General features: G+C 34.4%; 1 protein-coding gene across 15 annotated transcripts in view; it reads left to right on the top strand.

Annotated features, from left to right (window-relative positions):
- NLGN1 (neuroligin 1) overlaps positions 1-20,579 on the top strand; it is a 901,503-nt gene that overhangs the window by 396,753 nt on the left and 484,171 nt on the right. For all 15 annotated transcript variants that reach the window (XM_009201348.4, XM_021933772.2, XM_021933768.2 and 12 more), the window contains one exon: positions 7,467-7,619. In XM_009201348.4, coding sequence (XP_009199612.2) covers positions 7,467-7,619 — 153 coding nt within the window. The remainder of the gene's footprint in view (positions 1-7,466; positions 7,620-20,579) is intronic.

The raw sequence follows: 20,579 nt of genomic DNA, 5'->3' as shown, positions 1-20,579 counted from the left end.
TTCTAATCTATGTAAATATTTTCCTGAATATTAAAATGTGTTTCATTTTTACATTCGATATTTGTTTTAAAAAAACACAGACACCCAATAAACTGAAGGACAAGCTGAAAGCTAATATAAAGTGTTTCTTGAGCAATATATTTTACATGAAAAAATACTGTTTTCTGTTGATTTGCTTAAATGTCGCATAAATACAATTAAGTTGTATACATAAGAACAGGCATTACAACTATTTAGAAAATTGTGGTAAACATTGTGCAGCCATTTAAGTATTTTGGACTCATATAGTACTTTTGATAGAATTTGTAGCTATTTTCTTAGACAAGATTCAATGAGTATTCTTTAATTTCAAAGAGACATAATTTCAAGATTGTCAAATAAAATATTCTGATTCTCAAACATTGCAACTATAAGCAATACAATATTTTCTACTTCATTAATATCAAAATTGTTTCTCCTTACAACTTTCATTTGATATACAATTCTGATTTACTCTATAAACCTAAGAACTCACTACCTAGATTGGCTTGACATTTCTGATTTCACTGTACCTTTACATATTATTAAAGTTAGCTCATCTTTTTTGGTTCCAATCAGGATTAAAGCTTATGTTTTTTGTTTGTTTGCTTTGTTATGTTTTGCAATCCCAGGTTTCAAAGTAATTGCCAGAAATCTAGAAATTAAATCTCATAACGAAAATAATAATGTGGTAAGAAAAGTTTTCCAAAATAAAATAATCTACAGCCAGGCCAGCAGAAGTGTTTGTTCCATGAGTTGCAAGGGAACTATGGGTAAATAAATTTTTACTAAAATATTTGCATTGTTTTCATTGACATATATACATTTAATAAAGTCATTCACAACAGATAATTAAATTATAGAGGTGGAGTATTGAGAACTTAAAATTTATATTTGGTGTTAATATTTTTAAAATATGTAAGAATTATTTTGATTAAATGAAACGTATGACATTTGATTAAATATTTATTTACCACGAACACCAGCAGTGGATTAAAGATTAAACACAAAGCAGTCATTAATATTTGAAATAAATCATTATCGCTGTCCAAGAGTTATTATTCTGAAGGTTAAATAGCAAAAAATAAACTTATAGTCTGAAGATGCAAATTCTGATTTCTTTAAACACTATTTGAAATTTGATGTATTCCAACATTTAGGATATGTTTTGACATTGTAGAACATTAATCACTGTCTCCAAAGCTATAAGAAGACTACTTCCACTTTCAGGCTTTGGGACTTTTTGAACCCCTTGAAAACCCTTAACTCCTAGAATTTGTTATCTAAATAATACTGAAAGCATACGGGACTTCTTCATGTGTATCTTTGTAAAGGCCAAATTTTCCCAATTTAGGCAAAGGGTTAAAATACATTATTTTCCTATTTTAAAAATATTTTAATTGCTTATTTAATATGATTTTTTTTTTCTTTTTGTTAGAACAGCATCAAGTGAGGAATTTACCTATTTAGAGTAGATAAGTCTGAGCAATCATAGCTAGGCCATGTAAACCTGAACCTATTTTATAGATATGTTTTGAAGCACATTTAACATTTTTAAATAGCCATTTAAAATATTCTCAAACCCTATTAAAATGTCAGGTAGTATTCAGGTTAAGTACTAAGCCATTCAGTCACAAGAGTTATCGAATCAATAAATATTTTTAAGTAATCAAAAGCGTAGAATGTCAAAGCAGTCAATTCCAGTTCGGTCTCTTCCTCTGTGTTGTTTTGGATAATTGTTTTGAAACAAAAAAGATGAATTCAGATATCCTACAGGGGAAAAGAAACCTTTTATAGAAATGTCTGAGCATTTTAAACTCAATTCTTCTTATTATTATTTTGTAGATGTGGCTGTGAATAAAAACTGTGCTCAATATCTACATTGAATTTGTTCCAAATGTTGACTCGACATCACTGGACATAAAGCAACAAATATGAAAGACTTGATAAGTAACTTCATTTACATCAGTCAGAAGTCAGGTCATCAGATGACTTACGTGAAATTCCCCATTACTTCCCAGTTCCCCTCTACCTATTATGGGCTTGATTTCAGGTCCCAATCTCAGCCACTGAATAGTGAGGCCACCAAGCATATTGCTGGGGCTTGCTGCTCACTGACTTACCCTGATGGAAGGCTTCTTTATGGAGCATTATTTTTTACTTCTAAATCTTGTGTCCCTGCTATCACTCTTTTGTCACATTTTGTCAAACACAATTATATCATTTTTCATTTCAGTTTTATAACAACTAAAAGAATGGTATATCTTTTTTTGTTTTGTTTGTTTGTTTGTTTTCTTGACGAAGTTTCCTTCTGTCACCCAGACTGGAGGGCAGTTGCATGACCTTGGCTCTCTGCAACCACCGCCCCCTGGTTCAAGCAATTCTCCTGCTCAGCCTCCCGTGTAGCTGGGATTATAGGCGCCTGCCACCATGCCTGGCTAATTTTTGTATTTTTAATAGAGACGCGGTTTCATCATGTTGGACAGGCTGGTCTTGAACTCCTGACTTCAGGTGATCCACCCACCTCAGCCTCCCAAAGTCCAGGGATTACAGGCGTGAGCCACCATGCCTGGCAGAATTGTGTATCTTTTTTTTTTTTTTTTTTTTTTTTTTTTTTTTTGAGACGGAGTCTGGCTCTGTCGCCCAGGCTAGAGTGCAGTGGCCGGATCTCAGCTCACTGCAAGCTCCGCCTCCCGGGTTTACGCCAATCTCCTGCCTCAGCCTCCCGAGTAGCTGGGACTACAGGAGCCCGCCATCTCGCCCGGCTAGTTTTTTGTATTTTTAAGTAGAGACGGGGTTTCACCGGGTTAGCCAGTTTGGTCTCGATCTCCTGACCTCGTGATCCGCCCGTCTCGGCCTCCCAAAGTGCTGGAATTACAGGCTTGAGCCACCGCGCCCGGTCCAGAATTGTGTATCTTTAAGATAATTCCATAGTTACAAACAAGACTAATCTGAAGTGACAAAAATGCTTCAAAGTAACATCCCAGATTTCTATCAACTTATTTTAAAAATTCAAGAAGTATTTTTTTTAAAAAAAATTATGGTGCTAATAGTATCTTCATATTAACATTTCAATATTTAGCCTGGGTGTGGTGGCTCACACCTGTAATGCCAGCACTTTGGGAGGCCAAGGTGGGCAGATCACTTGAGGTCAGAAGTACAAGACAAGCCTGTCCAACATGGTGAAATCCCATCTGTATTAAAAATAAAAAAATTAGCCCAGCATGGTGGTGAGCACCTATAATCCCAGCTACTCAGGAGGCTGAGGCAGGAGAATCACTTGAACCTGGGAGGTGGAGATTGCAATGAGCCCAGATTGCACCACTGCACTCCAGCCGGGGCCATAGAGCGAGAGTCCGTCAAAAAAATAAAAATAAAAAAATAAAAAATAAAATAAAAAAATAAAAAATAAAATAAATGCAATTTTATATCCTGTATAGTTCCTTTTGAGACAATTTTTTGTAGATTTTGAATTTTTTAAACTAAAAAGATATGTTTAATTCTGTTATGTCCGGTTTAACAAGGAGAAATTCAGTCAACGCTTCCATGTTCATTCAGTGGTTCTGAATGATAACCTGAGGTTCGTAAAAATGACTGGAGGCACGAAAGTCTGCCTTGAAATGTTTTTTTTATAATAGAGAAATATATAATTGAGGCAATACTTCACAATTTCAAAACTGTTAATCCTAAACTCTAAAATATGGGCAATTAAATACTTCATAAGTCCTTTAAGATGGAAAAAAAACCCCAGTAAACATATTTAATGATTATATTACTAATAATTATAAACTAGGATCATTAATGGAAATTGTGATTTCAAACCTTGGTTGCCAGGCACAAATAAATCCCCATTAACTGCTCTAGATCTATTGATACTTGCTACATTGGCTTAAAATTTGGGTCTATAAGAAAGACTAAATAGGTACTAAAATTTTAAATCAAGGTGTTTACTCAGACTCCAATATTTTTTTTAAACTGTTTATGTTTAGCAAGGCTTAAAACCATTGCAAATAACAGAAATTATAAACATGCCTGGCAAACATTTGTACTTTTACTGGAACTGAGTTAGTGTTTTAAAATTTCTGAGAGGGTTCTTAGAAATTTTAGTAAAGTCAATAGATGCTTTTTAAGCAAAGTAAAAAATCTTAAGTGAAAATTCATAGTTCACAAATTCTGCCATATTTATAGGTGGTTAAATATGTAACGAGGTTTAAAGAGACAACTTGGTTCTAAAAAATTAATTATAAATTAATAAGCTGCATGTGATATATTTGCACAGAAGATGAATGCCCCCCCTCAACATTATTACTAAAATGATGGAATTAGAAAATGGTATTCAATGGTAGTCTGTCTGATATATTAGTTTTATTTATAAAGAGTCTGGTTCTTTCTAAAAACAAATAAATACTTATAATTGAAGCTCTTTATATTTGCTATTTACATAAAAAAAAACCCCTATAAACTAAGCATAAAAGTTAAGCCTAAGATAGAAATTTGTAATAGAACATTATACAAAGTAAAACCTGGCCAGGCGTGGTGGCTCACACCTGTAATCCTAATACTTTGGGAGGCCTAGGAGGGCGGATCACCTGAGCTCAGGAGTTCAAAACCATCCTGGCCAACATGGTGAAACCCCATCTCTATTAAAAATGCAAAATTAGCCTGGCGTGTTGGCGGGCACCTGTAATCCCAGCTACTCAGGAGGCTGAGACAGGAGAATAGCTTGAACACTGGAGGTGGAGGTTGCAGTGAGCTAAGGTCATACCACTGTACTCCAGCTTGGGTGACAAGAGCGAAACTCCATCTCGAAAATAAAAACAAAATTTAAAAAGTCTAAGATGGACCACTCTGACAATGCACTATTAAAGGCTTCCAATTTTTCTTGTAACAGAAAATGTCCAAAGTTTCTATGGTTTCTCAAACTTCGTTAGCAATATAAAGGTTTGTTATGTCCAAGAATTTTACCTATTTTAGTAAGTACTATAATTACTTTTGCACCAACCTAATAATACTTTTTATAACATAAATCTCAGGGTTACTTCAAATGAAAAATATGTTTTGGAACACAGCATAAGAATCCCAGAGAACTGTATTTAAAAGAACTGCTCAATATCTTAAGTTATTAGGCAAGGCTGAAATGTGAAAAGTTTGAAAAAGCAAATTCAAATTAAGATTAACCCAAACTATCAGTAATTCTTTCAAGTCAAATTTTCAAAGGAAAATAAAAAGATACCACTCAAAATAGCTCCTAGAATCTACTGTCATATTTTCAGTGTTTTCTGACAATGTCCACTTAATTCTGTTATTAAATATAAAACGTGGCAGTTCTTCTCAATGTGTGCCTGTATTGTTTTCCAGGTGAACAGAATGGTTCTACCAAGATTTCATTACTGTTCACAGTTGGTGCTTTGTAATTCTGTGTAATTTTAATTAAAGAAGAATTCTGAAACAGCCTCCCTCTGTGCTACCTCCAAGCATACAATTAGCAGAGTACAGTGTCTGCTGTGAACAGTCAGTTAATGATTTCAGTTTAATAATTTATTATTGCTTCTTCAGTGCCAGCCACACTAGAAAAATAAGAAACTGAAACTGTATGTAGCAAACAGGCATTTAAGGTGCATGGTTTAACAATCTCAAAAGGATTACTTTCTCTGTGTAAGTCAGCCTAACATCTCCACAAGCCCCAAATCCTTATAAATGAATGAGTACTACTTTTTTCTCCCAAGGTTTCAAGGAGAAAATAAATTTAGATTTTCCTCTTAAATGTGTCTGTGTTTAGTGAATGGTTCCTATGTCAAAATATCCTTCCCTCACTACTTAAAAACAAGACATTCTTCTCAAATATACCTTTGGGGTATTAGAGGGGTATGAGTAACTTTATACACTGGTATTAAGTCAAATTTAAATAGTCTTTTAAAAAAGGTTGTAAGTTCTGCAATGAGCTATTTCCCCAATTCGAAAATCTGGTTAACCAAGCTGAACTGCAATTCTTGAACCTAAAATGATTCTTCATTTAAAGAAATCACTTTATTATTACACTAGAGAAATCAAGGCATTTACATTACACAATCTATTTTTTACAAAAAATGCAAAGCAATCTCTAAGTAATCACTAGTTCTTTCAATAAATTTGTATTCTATTAGTCCATTCTGAAAATTGGCACCTCGATTATAAGGATGTTGGAGAGTTAAATTTGATAAAAAATTTCAAAAACAAAGGAACAAAAACATACTATTAAATTATACTTTTTAATATTGGCATAAAAAAGATAATACATTTGATGTAATTTGTTTCAATTGTGGGTATAAGAGATCATGGGCTATTATATAATAGTAATGTTTTATTTATGTATATATTCAGAGCCATATATATAGATACATATAATATTTCAAATATTTCAATCTGTATAATTCATAGATAAAACTATATTTGCTGATATACAGTTAGACTTCTCTACAGAAATCAGTACATTTTTCATATTGATTAAAATTATCTTATTTTATTTATATATTATTTCTAGATCCTTATTGAAAATTACATAATTGAGGAAAAGTATGAAAAAAGCAAATATATTTAATAAAATTCAGAGCTGTAGAAATCACTTTAACCCTAAATTTTTACACTTTACATTTGAACTTAGCTCTATCCCATCCCATGTCTACAGGATAAAACATAGAGCCAAAGTGTGAAGAAGAAGAGTATATTAGCTACACAAAGAAAGTAAAAAAAAATATTTGTCTGTTCTCTTCTTCCAAAAGGTAAGGGGAGCTGGATATAGTGGATGTCCTGAATTTCCCAAAAAATGTCATTCTAATGACATTCCCCTAAATGCAACAAGAGAAGCACAGATGTACATGACTTTACTGCCTAAACATTCATCTGAAATTCCTTAGGTAGTAAACTGAAACATCTTGCATAACACAATACTGTAATTACGTTCACACATTGGAGCATAAATGAGTTGATGTAATCATGTTGCATTTGACACAAAGCTTTACAGTACATAAGAAAGGATAAACAGATTGTTTTATTCACAATAGCAATAATACCATTGTCTTTAGTTTATGGCTCATAAATGTCATGTGAAGTCTATAATAGTTTTAAAAAGTAGTCCTAAGAATCATTGCCATTCTATTTCTTTTGCTTTTACTGTCACTTGAGGAATTAATCAAAATGCACTAAAATTCATATCTAATTTTAATTTGTCTAAGTTTTATAACTCAGTTTGCAACTTGTAAACAAAATTTTGATAGAAAACAATGGATGCCTATTGCTATTTCCACAATAGCTATTTATCTGAGTTGCTTAAGAAACACTTTAATAAAAACAGCAGTTTAAGAACTATATTAAAATTATGCCCTCTTTTCTCTAAGATGGAAAATGTATTCTCTACTTCACTGTGTGTTATTTTTGAGGATAAGAAAGATTGTCAACCATTTGTTTTCCAGATATTCGGGACAGTGGGGGTCCCAAACCAGTGATGGTGTATATCCATGGTGGCTCATATATGGAAGGTACTGGAAATTTATATGATGGAAGTGTCTTGGCAAGTTATGGCAATGTGATCGTCATCACAGTCAACTATCGACTTGGGGTACTCGGTAAGAAGAATTTCTTTATCATTTTCACGACGAATCCATGAAGTATATGATGGTTTTGTTTTGATTTGTTTTGTTCTGCTTTGCTTTGTTTCACCCATGTTTTTATGCTTGTTGACGTTCTTGAACCCAAATTTTTTATAGTTTCAATGAACTCTATAGGTTGGCTTTATGATATGAAACTAAAAGGTGATGAAATTATTTATGTTGTCATGGAATGTACTTCCTGGTTTATAAAACTCTGAAAGGCAAAATAGTAGGGCCTTATTGAAGAAGAGTTCGTCTTTGAACAAATATTTCCTTCTTCTGCTTTTCTATTTACAATACTGTAAGATTGCCTGAGGTTTGGTGTGAGCTAAGATGTAAGTTTACATTCTCTTCTGGAGTATGTATATGGACTCGCTTTTGGGAATGATTGTTTGCCATTGTGATGGAGGTTTCTTTGGTTTGTTGTTGTTATTTTGGTTCCATGATAATTAGTAATATTTTTCTGAATGTATTCTGATTGAATTATTTAATTTGAAAAAAGCATACATGGATTTTATAAAGTAACAAAGAATTCAGTTCAATGATGCATACTCTTGCCAAAAGAATGATAAAATAAACACAAAGTGGAGATTTTTAGCTGTGATGAGAGAAATATTATTTATAAAATAACTTAGGTACTCTGAGATAGGCATGTTATCTTATGCAATAATCAGTTTTTAAAAGATAAACTTGCTATTCTAGTATATGTTTATTTGTTATAATGTTGCCACAATTTGAGGAGTAAAATTACTGTATGATTTAGTAAAACATCTTTATCTGTGATGTACTTAACAGAATTTGCTAAAAGAGCATAATGCATCCACAAAATATTTACATTTTTATTCTTGATTGTTCTCCAAGTCTTATCCCATACTATACACTTGAAGAAGTATAAATTATAATTTTGTTTCTACACAAAGAAGCACCTCACTCTTTCATTTTATTATCTAAAATATTCTGGAAAAGGATTTTGAATTATATTCCTTTTTATAATAATTGGTAGAATCATATCTTTTATCCATGTTGAGAATCAGAATTTTTTCCTCTTCAGTGTTATCCTAACTGCTATGCAGTCATAATTCTGTGTTTAAGCTTATCACAAAGGTAGAATAGTTTTAAAAGGTAGAATAATTTTTGTGAATCAAGTTTATAGTCTAGAGGAAGGAGACATTTTACCAATGTGAAGGTTAAGTCTCAATCATTTTCTAGTTTGCTTTTCTGAAATTTGGAGTGTGGTGAATGACCATAGATGTGCTGCATCAGTATAGGTATAAAATATTTCTGTAGCATTGATCAAATACACATGAGATCCTCCATAGTGTCTAATCATCCATTGCATCAAACATTCACACGATTTCTGTGGGCTGGGATGAGTGTCTTTCCACCAATGAAAATTCTGTGTATTAGAAGACGTACAAATGATTGCTCATAATAATTCTTGAATCTTAAATCTTGAATTCTTAAATCTTAATGTTGTCATTTGTTTCCTGTGGAACATTTTAATCGGAAGGAGGATTTTTAATATTTTAATGCATTGAATTTTAATTGTAGTATTGTTGAGAGCTCAGTTGTTTTTGTTGATTATTATTCTTCTATTTTTCTAATTTTTCAAGTGAAAAATCCTGAGCAGTGACCAGTTTGCCAGGTGAAACTTTAAATTGAAATGCTAAATTATGGTAACAGCGTTTTTAAGGACTTGAACATCCAGTTAGTCATATATATTTATTTTATTTAAGAAATGCTTTGGTCACAACTTTTTTTTTTTTGCCTCTTTCTGTTACTGGTTTTGATTATATAAAGCAAGATTTCATAAAATAAACTTTGTTGTTATGTTAATATAAACTTTACCTATTCTTTTTCTTTTTATGTATTCAGAACTGATGAGGACTTGACTTTGACCTGATTTTAGTCCTATATTCATGCCCATACCCCATTTTAAATGCCACACTGTGAGGATTAGATTGCGAGGCAATGGATTAACTCGCCAAAATATAAAGAACTCAATCACTTGGTTTAGATAGTAGCAGACAGTAGACAGTGTTGATGTTATTGAAGTATGATTTCCCAGTGTTAAATATTTGTTCTGGCTCTACTGTACCCTAGAATGTAACATTTAGTTGTCTTTTCTCCTTTATTTCTCTTAAACACATTATACACTGATAACAAGCCAAAGGCTGTCCTTGATAGACCTCTTCTCAATGTGACAAAGCATAAACTCTGTGAAACATTGTTTAGGTAGACTTTAAGACATTAGCTCTCAAACAGATGTATTCTGGTCACTTTTTTTGAAAAATATGTCTTGGGTATTGTGAACATGTATTTAAATAAATTAATTCATAAAAGAGAAATTATCAGAACATGTGTTTCAGCATATTTTGCATGAGTGCTGCACCACAGCAAGATCAACAGCTCATCTGACAGAACTGCAACAATAAAGACTGTAGACTTTTGAGGTTGGTGTTGTGAATAATTTGTCTAACAGTAAAAAGGTAAGCCAAGGTTTCTTGGGTGTGGGATCCAAGACTACGGCTGTCTAATTTGCACTTGAGTGATTAAGTAGGAAATAAGATATGATCCCACATCTGAGGAAATCCTGAGCTGTGTTTTCACTGGGGTATTTTGGTGTGAAAGAAATAGATTTGGGGGTCCAATGGACAAAATGGGTAATTATAAGATCATTGATTCGAGGTGACTGGCTGGAACAATCAGGATGTCTGCAACAGGTAGTGCAATTTGTGTTAATTTGAACTTACCATGTGGAGGTGGTGCGGAGTCTTACAAGTTTTGTTTTTTGCTTTGTTTTTAGTGATGAGTAGAGATGTGCTAATGTTTCAGTTAGAAGATTCATACAGCTATGTAGCTGCCAATTTTTCAGTTTAAAGATTTCACGTTAAAAACTTGTTTATTACAAAGTAGGAATAGAATAGAAGAAAAAAAAATACCTCCACTGTTCCTCAGAAGAAGCTAGTAACAGGTCAGAATTAGTTCTTCTACCAACACCCTTTAGTGGTTTCCTTTGGAGTGGTAACACAGAATATCACTCTTACTGTGTTGTGTATGATTTTCACCCACCCTGGAAATGCTATTCAAAATGATAGGAAAAACTGCCAATAAGATTGACAAAGAGGGAAGGGAATGCAGGACTCTGCCTGCTAACCTCATTCCCTAGTTTCATGTTAGAGCTCCCAGAGACCGCCTACTATTTAGCCTCATACTTCTTATACACTGAATATTTAACTTTTCTTTCACTTTTGGCTATACACATTCTTTGTCCTCAGTCAGTTTTGACATAAACTTTCCGTATTTGCTTTCTTCAGCATCTATTATTTGATACATTGTTACATAGTCCTTAAATATGTTTAAAATTATTGTTAGTAGGGTATTTTTTTAACATTCTAGTATATGATTTATAATCATCTTAGAAATGTAGGGAGAAATGGCCAGGTGCGGTGGCTCACGCCTGTAATCCCAGCACTTTGGGAGGCCAAGGTGGGTGGATGGCCTGAGGCCAGGAGCTCGAGACCAGCCTGGCCAACATGGTGAAACCTCGTCTCTAGCAAAAGTGCAAAAAATTAGCTTGGCTGCAGTGGTGGTGCCTGTAATCACAGGCTGAGGCAGGAGAAGCATCACTTGAACCTGGAAGGTGGAGGTTGCTGTGAGCTGAGATTGCGCCATTACACTCCAGCCTGGGTGAGAAGAGCGAAACTCAGTCAAAGAAAGAGAGAGAGAGAGAGAGAGAGGAAGAGAGGAAGGGAGGAAGAGAGGAAGGGAGGAAAGGAGAATGGAGGATGAATAATGAATGAGGTGGAAAGAAAAGAAAGAATGAAAGAAAGAAAGAAAGAAAGAGCTGGGATGATGAAGGAAGGAAGGAAGGAAGGAAAGAGAGAGAGAGGGAGGGAGAGAGAAAGAAAGAAAGAAAGAAAGAAAGAAAGAAAGAAAGAAAGAAAGAAAGAAAGAAGGAAGGAAGGAAGGAAGGAAGGAAGGAAGGAAGGAAGGAAGGAAGGAAGGAAAGAAAGAAAGAAAGAAAGAAAGAAAGAAAGAAAGAAAGAAAGAAAAGAAAGAAAGAAAGAAAGAAAGAAAGAAAGAAAGAAAGAAAGAAAGAAAGAAAGAAAGGAAGGAGAAAAGAAATGCAGGGAGAAATATTGATGTGTTCTTAAAGGGGGAAATAATCAAAATTAAATGTTCTGATTATAACTAGGGTAAACATGTTCTTATGAACAAGAATTATAGAATATATAAAATAAGTATTGAAAGAGAATATAAAATAAGTCACTATTAGATGAGATGTTGTACACTAAACTTTTTTTAAATAGAAATTATTTAAATGATAATATTGACAAATCTCAAAAATGAAAAAATATGTTAAGTAATTTATCATTAAAATGTTTCAACTACTTATTTAAATTTAGAATAAATCTATAAATTACTTATGGAGTAAAAGAAAAAATTTAATACCCCTGTGAGGATCTTACTCGGGCAAACAAGATTTTAATCTGGTGGAAATTTAATCAGTTACTTTTATCTTGACATAAATATCTTGGAGGCAATTATGCAATTCATAATTCTAGCCCATGTGATTTATTTTAGAAAAAAAGTGTTAAATATTTTAGAAGTACTGATATCTATCTGGAAATTTGGCACATTTTTGGAAAAGGATCTAATTAAATATTTTACTTAGTAATTGAATATTACACCACTCATCCATGGAAAAAAATAATTTAAAGTGCTAGCTCACCTACTTGTATTTAAACAATTACATTTAGTTTACTTTATAATTTTATGTGGGGCTAAATTGTTTAAAACAAGCTTTTGTTAACTTTACTACATATACATTTAATGAACACTTTAATTTATTTTTATTCTATTAGATATGGTTGATGAAATTTTAGACTATGCAATAATAATGCTTCAAGTATTATTAGATAAATGGCAACAATAAGTATAACTTTAGGCCAGGCATGGTGGTGCACGCCTGTAATCTTAGCACTTTGGGAGGCTGAGGCAATAGGATCACTTGAGCCCAGTAGTTCAAGATGGGTCTGGGCAAAATTGCGAGATTGTGTCTCTACAAAAAATTTTCAAAAACTTTGCGAGATGTGGTAGCATGTGCTTGTATTCCGGGCTACTCAGGAGACTGAGGCGGAAGAATCAGTTGAGGCTGTGATCCCACAACTGCACTCCAGCCTGGGTGACAGAGTGAGATCTTGTCTTAAAAAGGGTACTTGTGTATACACACACACACACACAACATACATGTACATATATATATATATATATATATATATATAAAACTTTAGTGTGGTCAGTCATCAAATCAATAACACTTGTTTTCAGCATTATACACCTTTTCTGAGGGATAAAAGTGAGGACAGTATAGTTTTTATCTTTAAAGAGTTTTCAATATAGTTGAGGAGAGAAACAGTAGAGAATAATAATTGATATTCTACTTTATATTTATAATATATTGGTTTATTAATTGATCTGTGTGAATAGATTCACTTGATATATAAAAGAAAACAACAAGAGAAAAGGAAGGAAGGAAGGGTAGGATATCTGATGGATTAGTAAGGATATAGTAATTGATATTTATATTTGAATCTGATTGGCCGAGGATCAAGGAAATTTGCTAAAGCCTGTGCATTGATCATGATTTAAAGAGAGAAGCGTATTAATTCCTCAAGTGGTACAATGTTTTGTCATTTTTACTCCTGTTTATTGCATTGTTTTTGTTTCTGTCTGACTCTTTAAAAGAAACCACAAAAAACAAAAGTCCCAGACTCCAAAACAAACTAATATTCTACAACACATTCAAATGTGTTCTTGGGAGACAGAAAGAGAAGGAGTCAGTTTGTCTATAGAGTCCAGACTGTTTTCAAGGAAATGGTTGTACCTGAGGAAGGCCAGGAGGAGTGGATTATCCTTGGTATTAACTGAAGTAAAGGGAGAAAGACAATCTTCATTTTTATTTTCATTTATTCATACTAATTTGAAAAAGTGGAAGTAATTTGTGACAATGTACACAAATAAATAGATTGGTAAAATCATAGTTGAATAATAATGCTTATAGAGAAAAGGATACAGAAAGTTAGGTCATGAATATGTACAACAGTTGAACATAGATGCATTTCCTAGCTTTCTAGAAGCATAGTAAAATATAATGGATTAAATTTCATAATTATCATAACCCCCAAAAGGAAACAAACATATTAACTCAAAAAAATACACAAATAATAGTTTTTTTTACATTGTACTACAGAAGAATTTAGCATATGGGTTGTATTGCTTCTATTTGAAACAAGTGACAATATAGGAATTGTGTGATGATCTTTGTGTCATTATAAGATTCAAAAAATATTCTCAGTATATGATTATTTATAGTAACCTTCTGTAAAAGCCAAAGACATAGTAAAAGCAGCTGGGAAAAAAAGGTGGCGAGGCCGAGAGCTAGGCCTGTGTCCTCCCATGGACGACCTTGACTTCCCAGCAGCCCCTGCGCCGGGCCCGTGGGGTTCATGGGGTCCCTGGCTTTCACCAAGGGTACGTGTCTCGCCCACGGGCGGCACCCCATAGCATCATAACTTCATAAATGCTCATAACTTCTATAATGTCATTTTAGCAAAGAGCTAACCAAATGCAATCTGGGTAAGATATTTGGTGATTTCACTTATAATAGGATAGAGCTAAAATCCAATTTAGAGCAATGGATGGTTTATTTGATCCATAGATTTCTTCTCTCAAATATGTTATATCAACTGGGTTTTAATAAGGGCCAGATGGTAATCAATTTTAGATTGAGTGCTAAAATGAGCTCCTGGAATAGAGAAACTATTTGTCCTTTAGCGGCCGGTGCGGGGGACAACTTTAGATAGGTAATGATATTTTGCAAAGTTGACTGTTCATTATTTTTATTCCCTTACTCCCTCCAAAATGGTATCAGGTGGCCTGCAGTAAAAGCAACTATTTATTTATGCCCAAAACATAGAAAAAATCTGAAAGTAAGCATGCCAATTATTGTGGATGTTAGTTAAAAGAAGAAAAATGATGTGGTTTAGGTAATTCATTCATTTATTCTTTCAGCCATTTTTTCCCTTATTCTATATAGATTGAGCAATATTGTGTATGTCATTCTCTTAGCTATTAAGGATATTGTGAAAAATAAGCTATATGTGATCCTTGCTATCAGTAGATTGTTAGCTTTAGGGAAGGTAGAAAATAAATAATTAAACAAATCATATAGTTTGCTAGATAATGATTGAATGAAAAGTTAATTTTCTTAACAATTGCCTATATAATAAATTCTAGAGAAATCGTGCAATGAGAAGGGAGCTACTTTATTTTAGAAACACAGAGCAGTTTCCCTGAGGAGGTAACATTCAAGTTTCCATTTCTTTTCTTTCAAGTTTCCATTTATTTTCTTTCTTTCTTTCCTTCCTCCCTTCCTCCCTTCCTCCCTTCCTCCTTCCTTCCTTCCTTCCTTCCTTCCTTCCTTCCTTCCTTCCTTCCTTCCTTCCTTCTTTTTCTTTTCTTTTTTTTTTTTTTTTTTTTGAGACGGAGTCTTGCTCTGCCGCCCAGGCTGGAGTGCAATGGCCGGATCTCAGCTCACTGCAAGCTCCGCCTCCCAGGTTCACGCCATTCTCCTGCCTCAGCCTCCCAAGTAGCTGGGACTACAGGCACCCGCCACCACGCCCGGCTAGTTTTTTGTATTTTTTAGTAGAGACGGGGTTTCACCGTGTTAGCCAGGATGGTCTCGATCTCCTGACCTCGTGATCCACCCGTCTCGGCTTCCCAAAGTGCTGGGATTACAGGCTTGAGCCACTGCGCCCGGCCTCTTTTTTTTTTTTCTTTTTTTTAACACGGAGTCTCCCTCTCTGTTACCCGGGCTGGAGTGCAGTGCCTCTCTGCCTCCCAGGTTGAAGTGATTGTCCTGACTCAGCCTCCTAAGTGGCTGGGACTACAGGTGTGTGCCACGCCTCACTAATTTTTTGTATTTTTAGTAGAGTTGGGGTTTCTCCATGTTAGCCAGGATGGTCTCAATCTCCTGACCTCACGATCTGCATGCCTCAGCCTCCCAAAGTGCTGGGATTACAAGCATCAGCCACCACACCCAGCCCCATTTCTTGTACTCTGCCGAGAAAGTCCTTGTCAAGATTCCCAAAGACCTCTAGATTGCCACCTCCATTAGTCACTTCTCTGTTTTTATCTTGTATGATCACTTCCTAGCACAGGACACAGTTAACCATTCCTTTTTTGGCCTGCTTGTTTTGTGGCATCACCCAGGATTTTCCTCCTACCTCCCTGACTGCTTCGTCTCAGTCTCCTTTGCTGACTCCTGCTCTCCTACCCTGACCTCTAAATGTTGTGCAGTTAGGCATAATCCTTGGCTCTCTATCCTTCTCTCTCCATGATATGCCTTAAGGAATCATTTGCATTGCTTTAAATGCCATCTCTATGGAAGTGACTTTTCAAAACTGTATCTTCAAGACTAACCCTTCTTCAGAACTCCAGCCTTTCATATACTTCTGTATACCAACCCTTCCGATGTAGATGTCTAATGAATATCTCAAACTTAACATGGCTGAAATATGTTGAATTTCTCAGGCCTCCTTTTCTTATTGACTTCCACAACTAGGTTATAATATTATTATGTCATTCTGTTAGTTATTAAGGATATTGTGAACATCCTTAAATTATATTATAATAATTATTTATAATGGTCAATTAAATATATTTACAAAATTATAAATATTATAATTTATAGTAAATATAATATAATCAATAATGAAATACTATAATTATATATTTAAATTTTTAACAATAGTTATAATTAAATCTATAATATCTAATTATAATTCTCAAATACTATAATTATAATTACTATAAGATTATAGCCTAGTTGTAGAAGTCAATAATAACCTGATAATCATTGCAACAACAGCAATAGTGGACACATTCATTGAAGACTTATATTCCAAAATTTGTTTTAAGAAGTTTACATGGATTGCGTTATTAAATTCTCACAACTCTATGAGGTAGCACGATTAGTTTCCAGATTTCATAAATGCAGAAACAAATGAGTAGAGAGGCTAACTAATGTATTTACAGTCACACAGGTTAAACAGCATTCAGTGGTGGAGACAGGATTCAAACCTCTCTTAACACAACACTGTACTGATATCATTGGCTTTATCCATCTGGATGATCAAGTAAAAACTCTTTATTTTTCTATGTTTTCTAAAATGCTAGATTTAAATCAGTGAAATTAGCTTTTAAAAACATGCATTATAACAGCTCACTTCTCTGCTTAACCCACTCTAGTGGCTTCCCATTATTAATTTAGTATAAAATTGAAACTTCATCCCTGCTTTGTCTGGCAACAGCCCTCATGAAGTGGTCCTGGCCTGCATTTCTTAGTTCATCTCAAAACACTCTTCCTCTCTGTTCCAGCAGTCATTTATTCTTCATACACATCAAACCTTCTCCCATTTTAGGTATTACATGCCTGGTGTTTCCTCTACCCCAGATCTTTGTGGGGCCAGTTCTTTATCATTCTCATTGTGGTTTAAATGTCATCTTCTCAGGGAGATCATCCATGTTCATCCAGTCTAACAAGAGCCATCACTTCGTGCCATCTCCCTTTAAAAATTGTCTGCATCACAGTTATCATCCCTGATTATCTTCTGTTTATATTGGTATTGTTCATTTTGTTATTGTCTAGATCCGCAAAGCCCAAAATAGTTTCTGGCATAGGATATTTTATCAGAAAATATTTGTGAATGAATTTAAACTGGATCTCAAGGGTCAATAGGTGTTGATCCAATGTGGTCATAAAATGGAGGAGGCAGAGCTGTGGGTAGAAAAGAGGGTCTGGGTGAAAACCAGAGGAAGGAAACAGTTTTGTATGTTAACAGAGCTGAGCAAACTCAGCTGGAATGCTCAGTGTTCAATAAGGTTAAAAACATACGTAGCAGGCTGTGCGGCACCTTTTTAAAGATTTAGGACTTCTATGAACAATCAGAAACAATTATAAGAGACTGAGCGGGTAAGTGACATGATTAGATCTGCATTTTAAAAATGTTTTAGTAGGCCTAGACCTTGATCAAAGTTGACATTCTGCTGTGGATACAAAAAGCCCAGCTAATACCTCATTAAAGTGAGACGGTTGGTAGTCAATGGATGAGGCAGATATTTTGCTCACAGAAGATTGAGGGACCTGCTGAGGCTGGACTCACTCAGGTAAGTATAAGAATCTGTTTTTTACACAAAAAGCAACAGAGATTTTGGCAATTTTTCTTCCTTTATCTTGATAATGGAGTCAATCAAGCCAGCATTGTGAAGAGTTCTTCTGAATGCCTGCTTTGAAGGAGTGAGAATCAATATCAGTTATATTTCAGAGACTGGCAAATATGAGAGATTATAATATACTTAGTAACTTGTTTCATGCCTCCTTATTTCTTAATGTTTGTATGTTATTAATATGGCTTCATATAAGTTTTGGGTTGTCCTAAAAAGGATATCTTATTATTTCTAATTATTGTTTTGATAGTCTTTGGGCAAATTCTGGGAGAAATTTGACAATATGTGGTTTATGATTTTCTCAAGTTGTTAAGATCAGTGATTTGGAATAAGACTACAGAATATAGTATCAAAATTTCCCTCATTCCTAGTTAAAGCATTCTTCTAGGACTAGAATTCGACAACCATTTCCAGGTATTGACAGGACTACAACTAATCAAACAATAAACAAAAATATATTTAGCTTTCTTTCAGAGCAGAAGTCATCCTTTTAACTAATTCATTCATTTATTCTTTCATTAATTCCACAAACATTTATTAAGCACTCACTATAGCCTTCTAATTAGTGGTGTTTACAATGTTTAAAAAGCCTCAATCCTTCCTCTCTGGAACTCACAGTGAGTGAGAAAAAATGACATTAAACAAATAAACACAACATTGAATGACATCAAGCAAATAAACAAAACATTAATACAAATTTTGATAAGTTGTATTTCTGAAAGAACAATGTGCTGCAAAAATGAATTTTTTTGAAATGTAGACTGAGGATTTCAGCACAGTTTTATGGGTTTTTCCTGCATGCATTTACAAAATTAAATATTACAAGACAGATAAAATATTTTGAAATAATTTTAAAGCTGTAAAATAATTAGAAGCAAAACAAATCATTTAAAAAAAGCAACTGTGGAAAAATGCAAAATTCAGACAAACAAACAGACCACCCACAACCAACCAGGCAAAGTTCTCTATCTGAATTAAATGAGCAAAACTGGTTTGTGAAATCGAAAATATACAGGGAAAATATCCCAGGAGAGTGACTAGCCTTTAGGTAGACATTTGATCTGTGGAATGGATGGGTAACCTTGGAACTTTGCAGAGAAAATAAAAGGTTCTCTTTTATTCACCTGCCTATAACTCTGAGAAAAGTCATGAAATGTAATAAATTAGCTGCATTACTGACTTTTTAACAGCAAAGATATAGGTCTTTTCTTCAGCCAGGGTCAGTTTTTTTCTCTCTGTTACAAAAAGACAATGAGGGCTTGGATTTTGCTTTTTAATTTTGTTCTGCCTTTGAATAGTTCTTTTTTTTTTTTTTCCAATAAGGAACTAAGGCAGTACTCCCTTACCTTCCCATGACCTGGTGTCATGATCTTTGATGTTCTGCCCACTTTTACTGATTTGCCTTTAAAATATAGTGCAATTTCATATGCGAAGACATCTTGTTTGTTCTTTCTTTTTCTGAAATCTTTTAGAAAGGGATTTCTAAAGTCTTTCCTTGAACCACTTGCTCTGTAAATATATGGATACTGCTTCTTTTTCTTTGTCTTTTTAGTTTTAATTTGCAGAGTTCATTTTTTAAAATCACCTTATGTTAGTTTTCTTCTTTCTACTCCCATTGCTACTACCTACTCACCTTGGATTACCAAGTGGGTTTTCGGCTGACCCCTCATCCTCCAGACCTAAATTCACATGCCAATTTCACCCCACACCACAACCAGGCAGATTACTTTAATGCCAGAGCACCAGTTTTCTTTAGCTTTTCCTCTGCTCCACATCTCTATACGGTTCTCGCTGACTCTGGGATCCATTGCACAGTTTTCCTGTCATTCCAGATCTGCTGAATTACTTTGCTCTTCTTCTTGTCAAATTTTACCTTCTATTGGTTTCTGAGAAATCCTTTTCAGGCAGGCCATACTAGACTCCTCACTGCCTAGAAGAATCCTTTCCAACAGCTGACCTGCCACAAATACCCATTTTCTCAATCGTTGTAGCCCAATTATCTCTCTCCCTTCAATTATTTGGGCTTCGTTGATCCCTCTCTTCTCTCTGCTTCCGTGGCATAAGCAGCTTAGTCTTTACTTTGGTATGCGTAATAGCAATCCTACTTGTTATGGTTATGTATATTAACTGCTTAATATGGTAGATGACTCACCACCCAAATTAAAACGTAAACACTGGATCTTATCTGGTTTTCTAATTTTATTAAGACAACAGACTGCTCTGCATACATAATCAAAAGTCATCAATAAACATATAAATGAATTCACTGTGTGCTCTTCTCAGGATATGCATTTCTAGGAATACAGAGCAGGTAAAAAGAATGGCTGGTGGTATGGAATGTGGGTAGTAAAGTGTATTAACCATGTGCTTGCACAAGCTTCCTTTCAAGTCCCAAATATATGAGGTGAGGACTTATCCTGGCGTACGCGGTGAAACCCCGTCTCTACTAAAAATACAAAAAATTAGCTGGGCGTGGTGGCGGCGCCTGTAGTCCCAGCTACTCAGGAGGCTGAGGCAGGAGGATAATGGCTTGAACCTGGGAGGCGGAGCTTGCAGTGAGCCGAGATCGCGCCACTGCACTCCAGCCTGGGCAACGGAACAAGACTCAGTCTCAAAAAAAAAAAAAAAAAAAAAGTAGCAATC

This window comes from Papio anubis, chromosome 2 (assembly GCF_008728515.1).
Source record: "Papio anubis isolate 15944 chromosome 2, Panubis1.0, whole genome shotgun sequence".
Lineage (NCBI taxonomy): Eukaryota > Metazoa > Chordata > Mammalia > Primates > Cercopithecidae > Papio > Papio anubis.
Note: the sequence above shows the minus strand (reverse complement) of the source record. Positions and strands in the feature narration are given on the sequence as shown.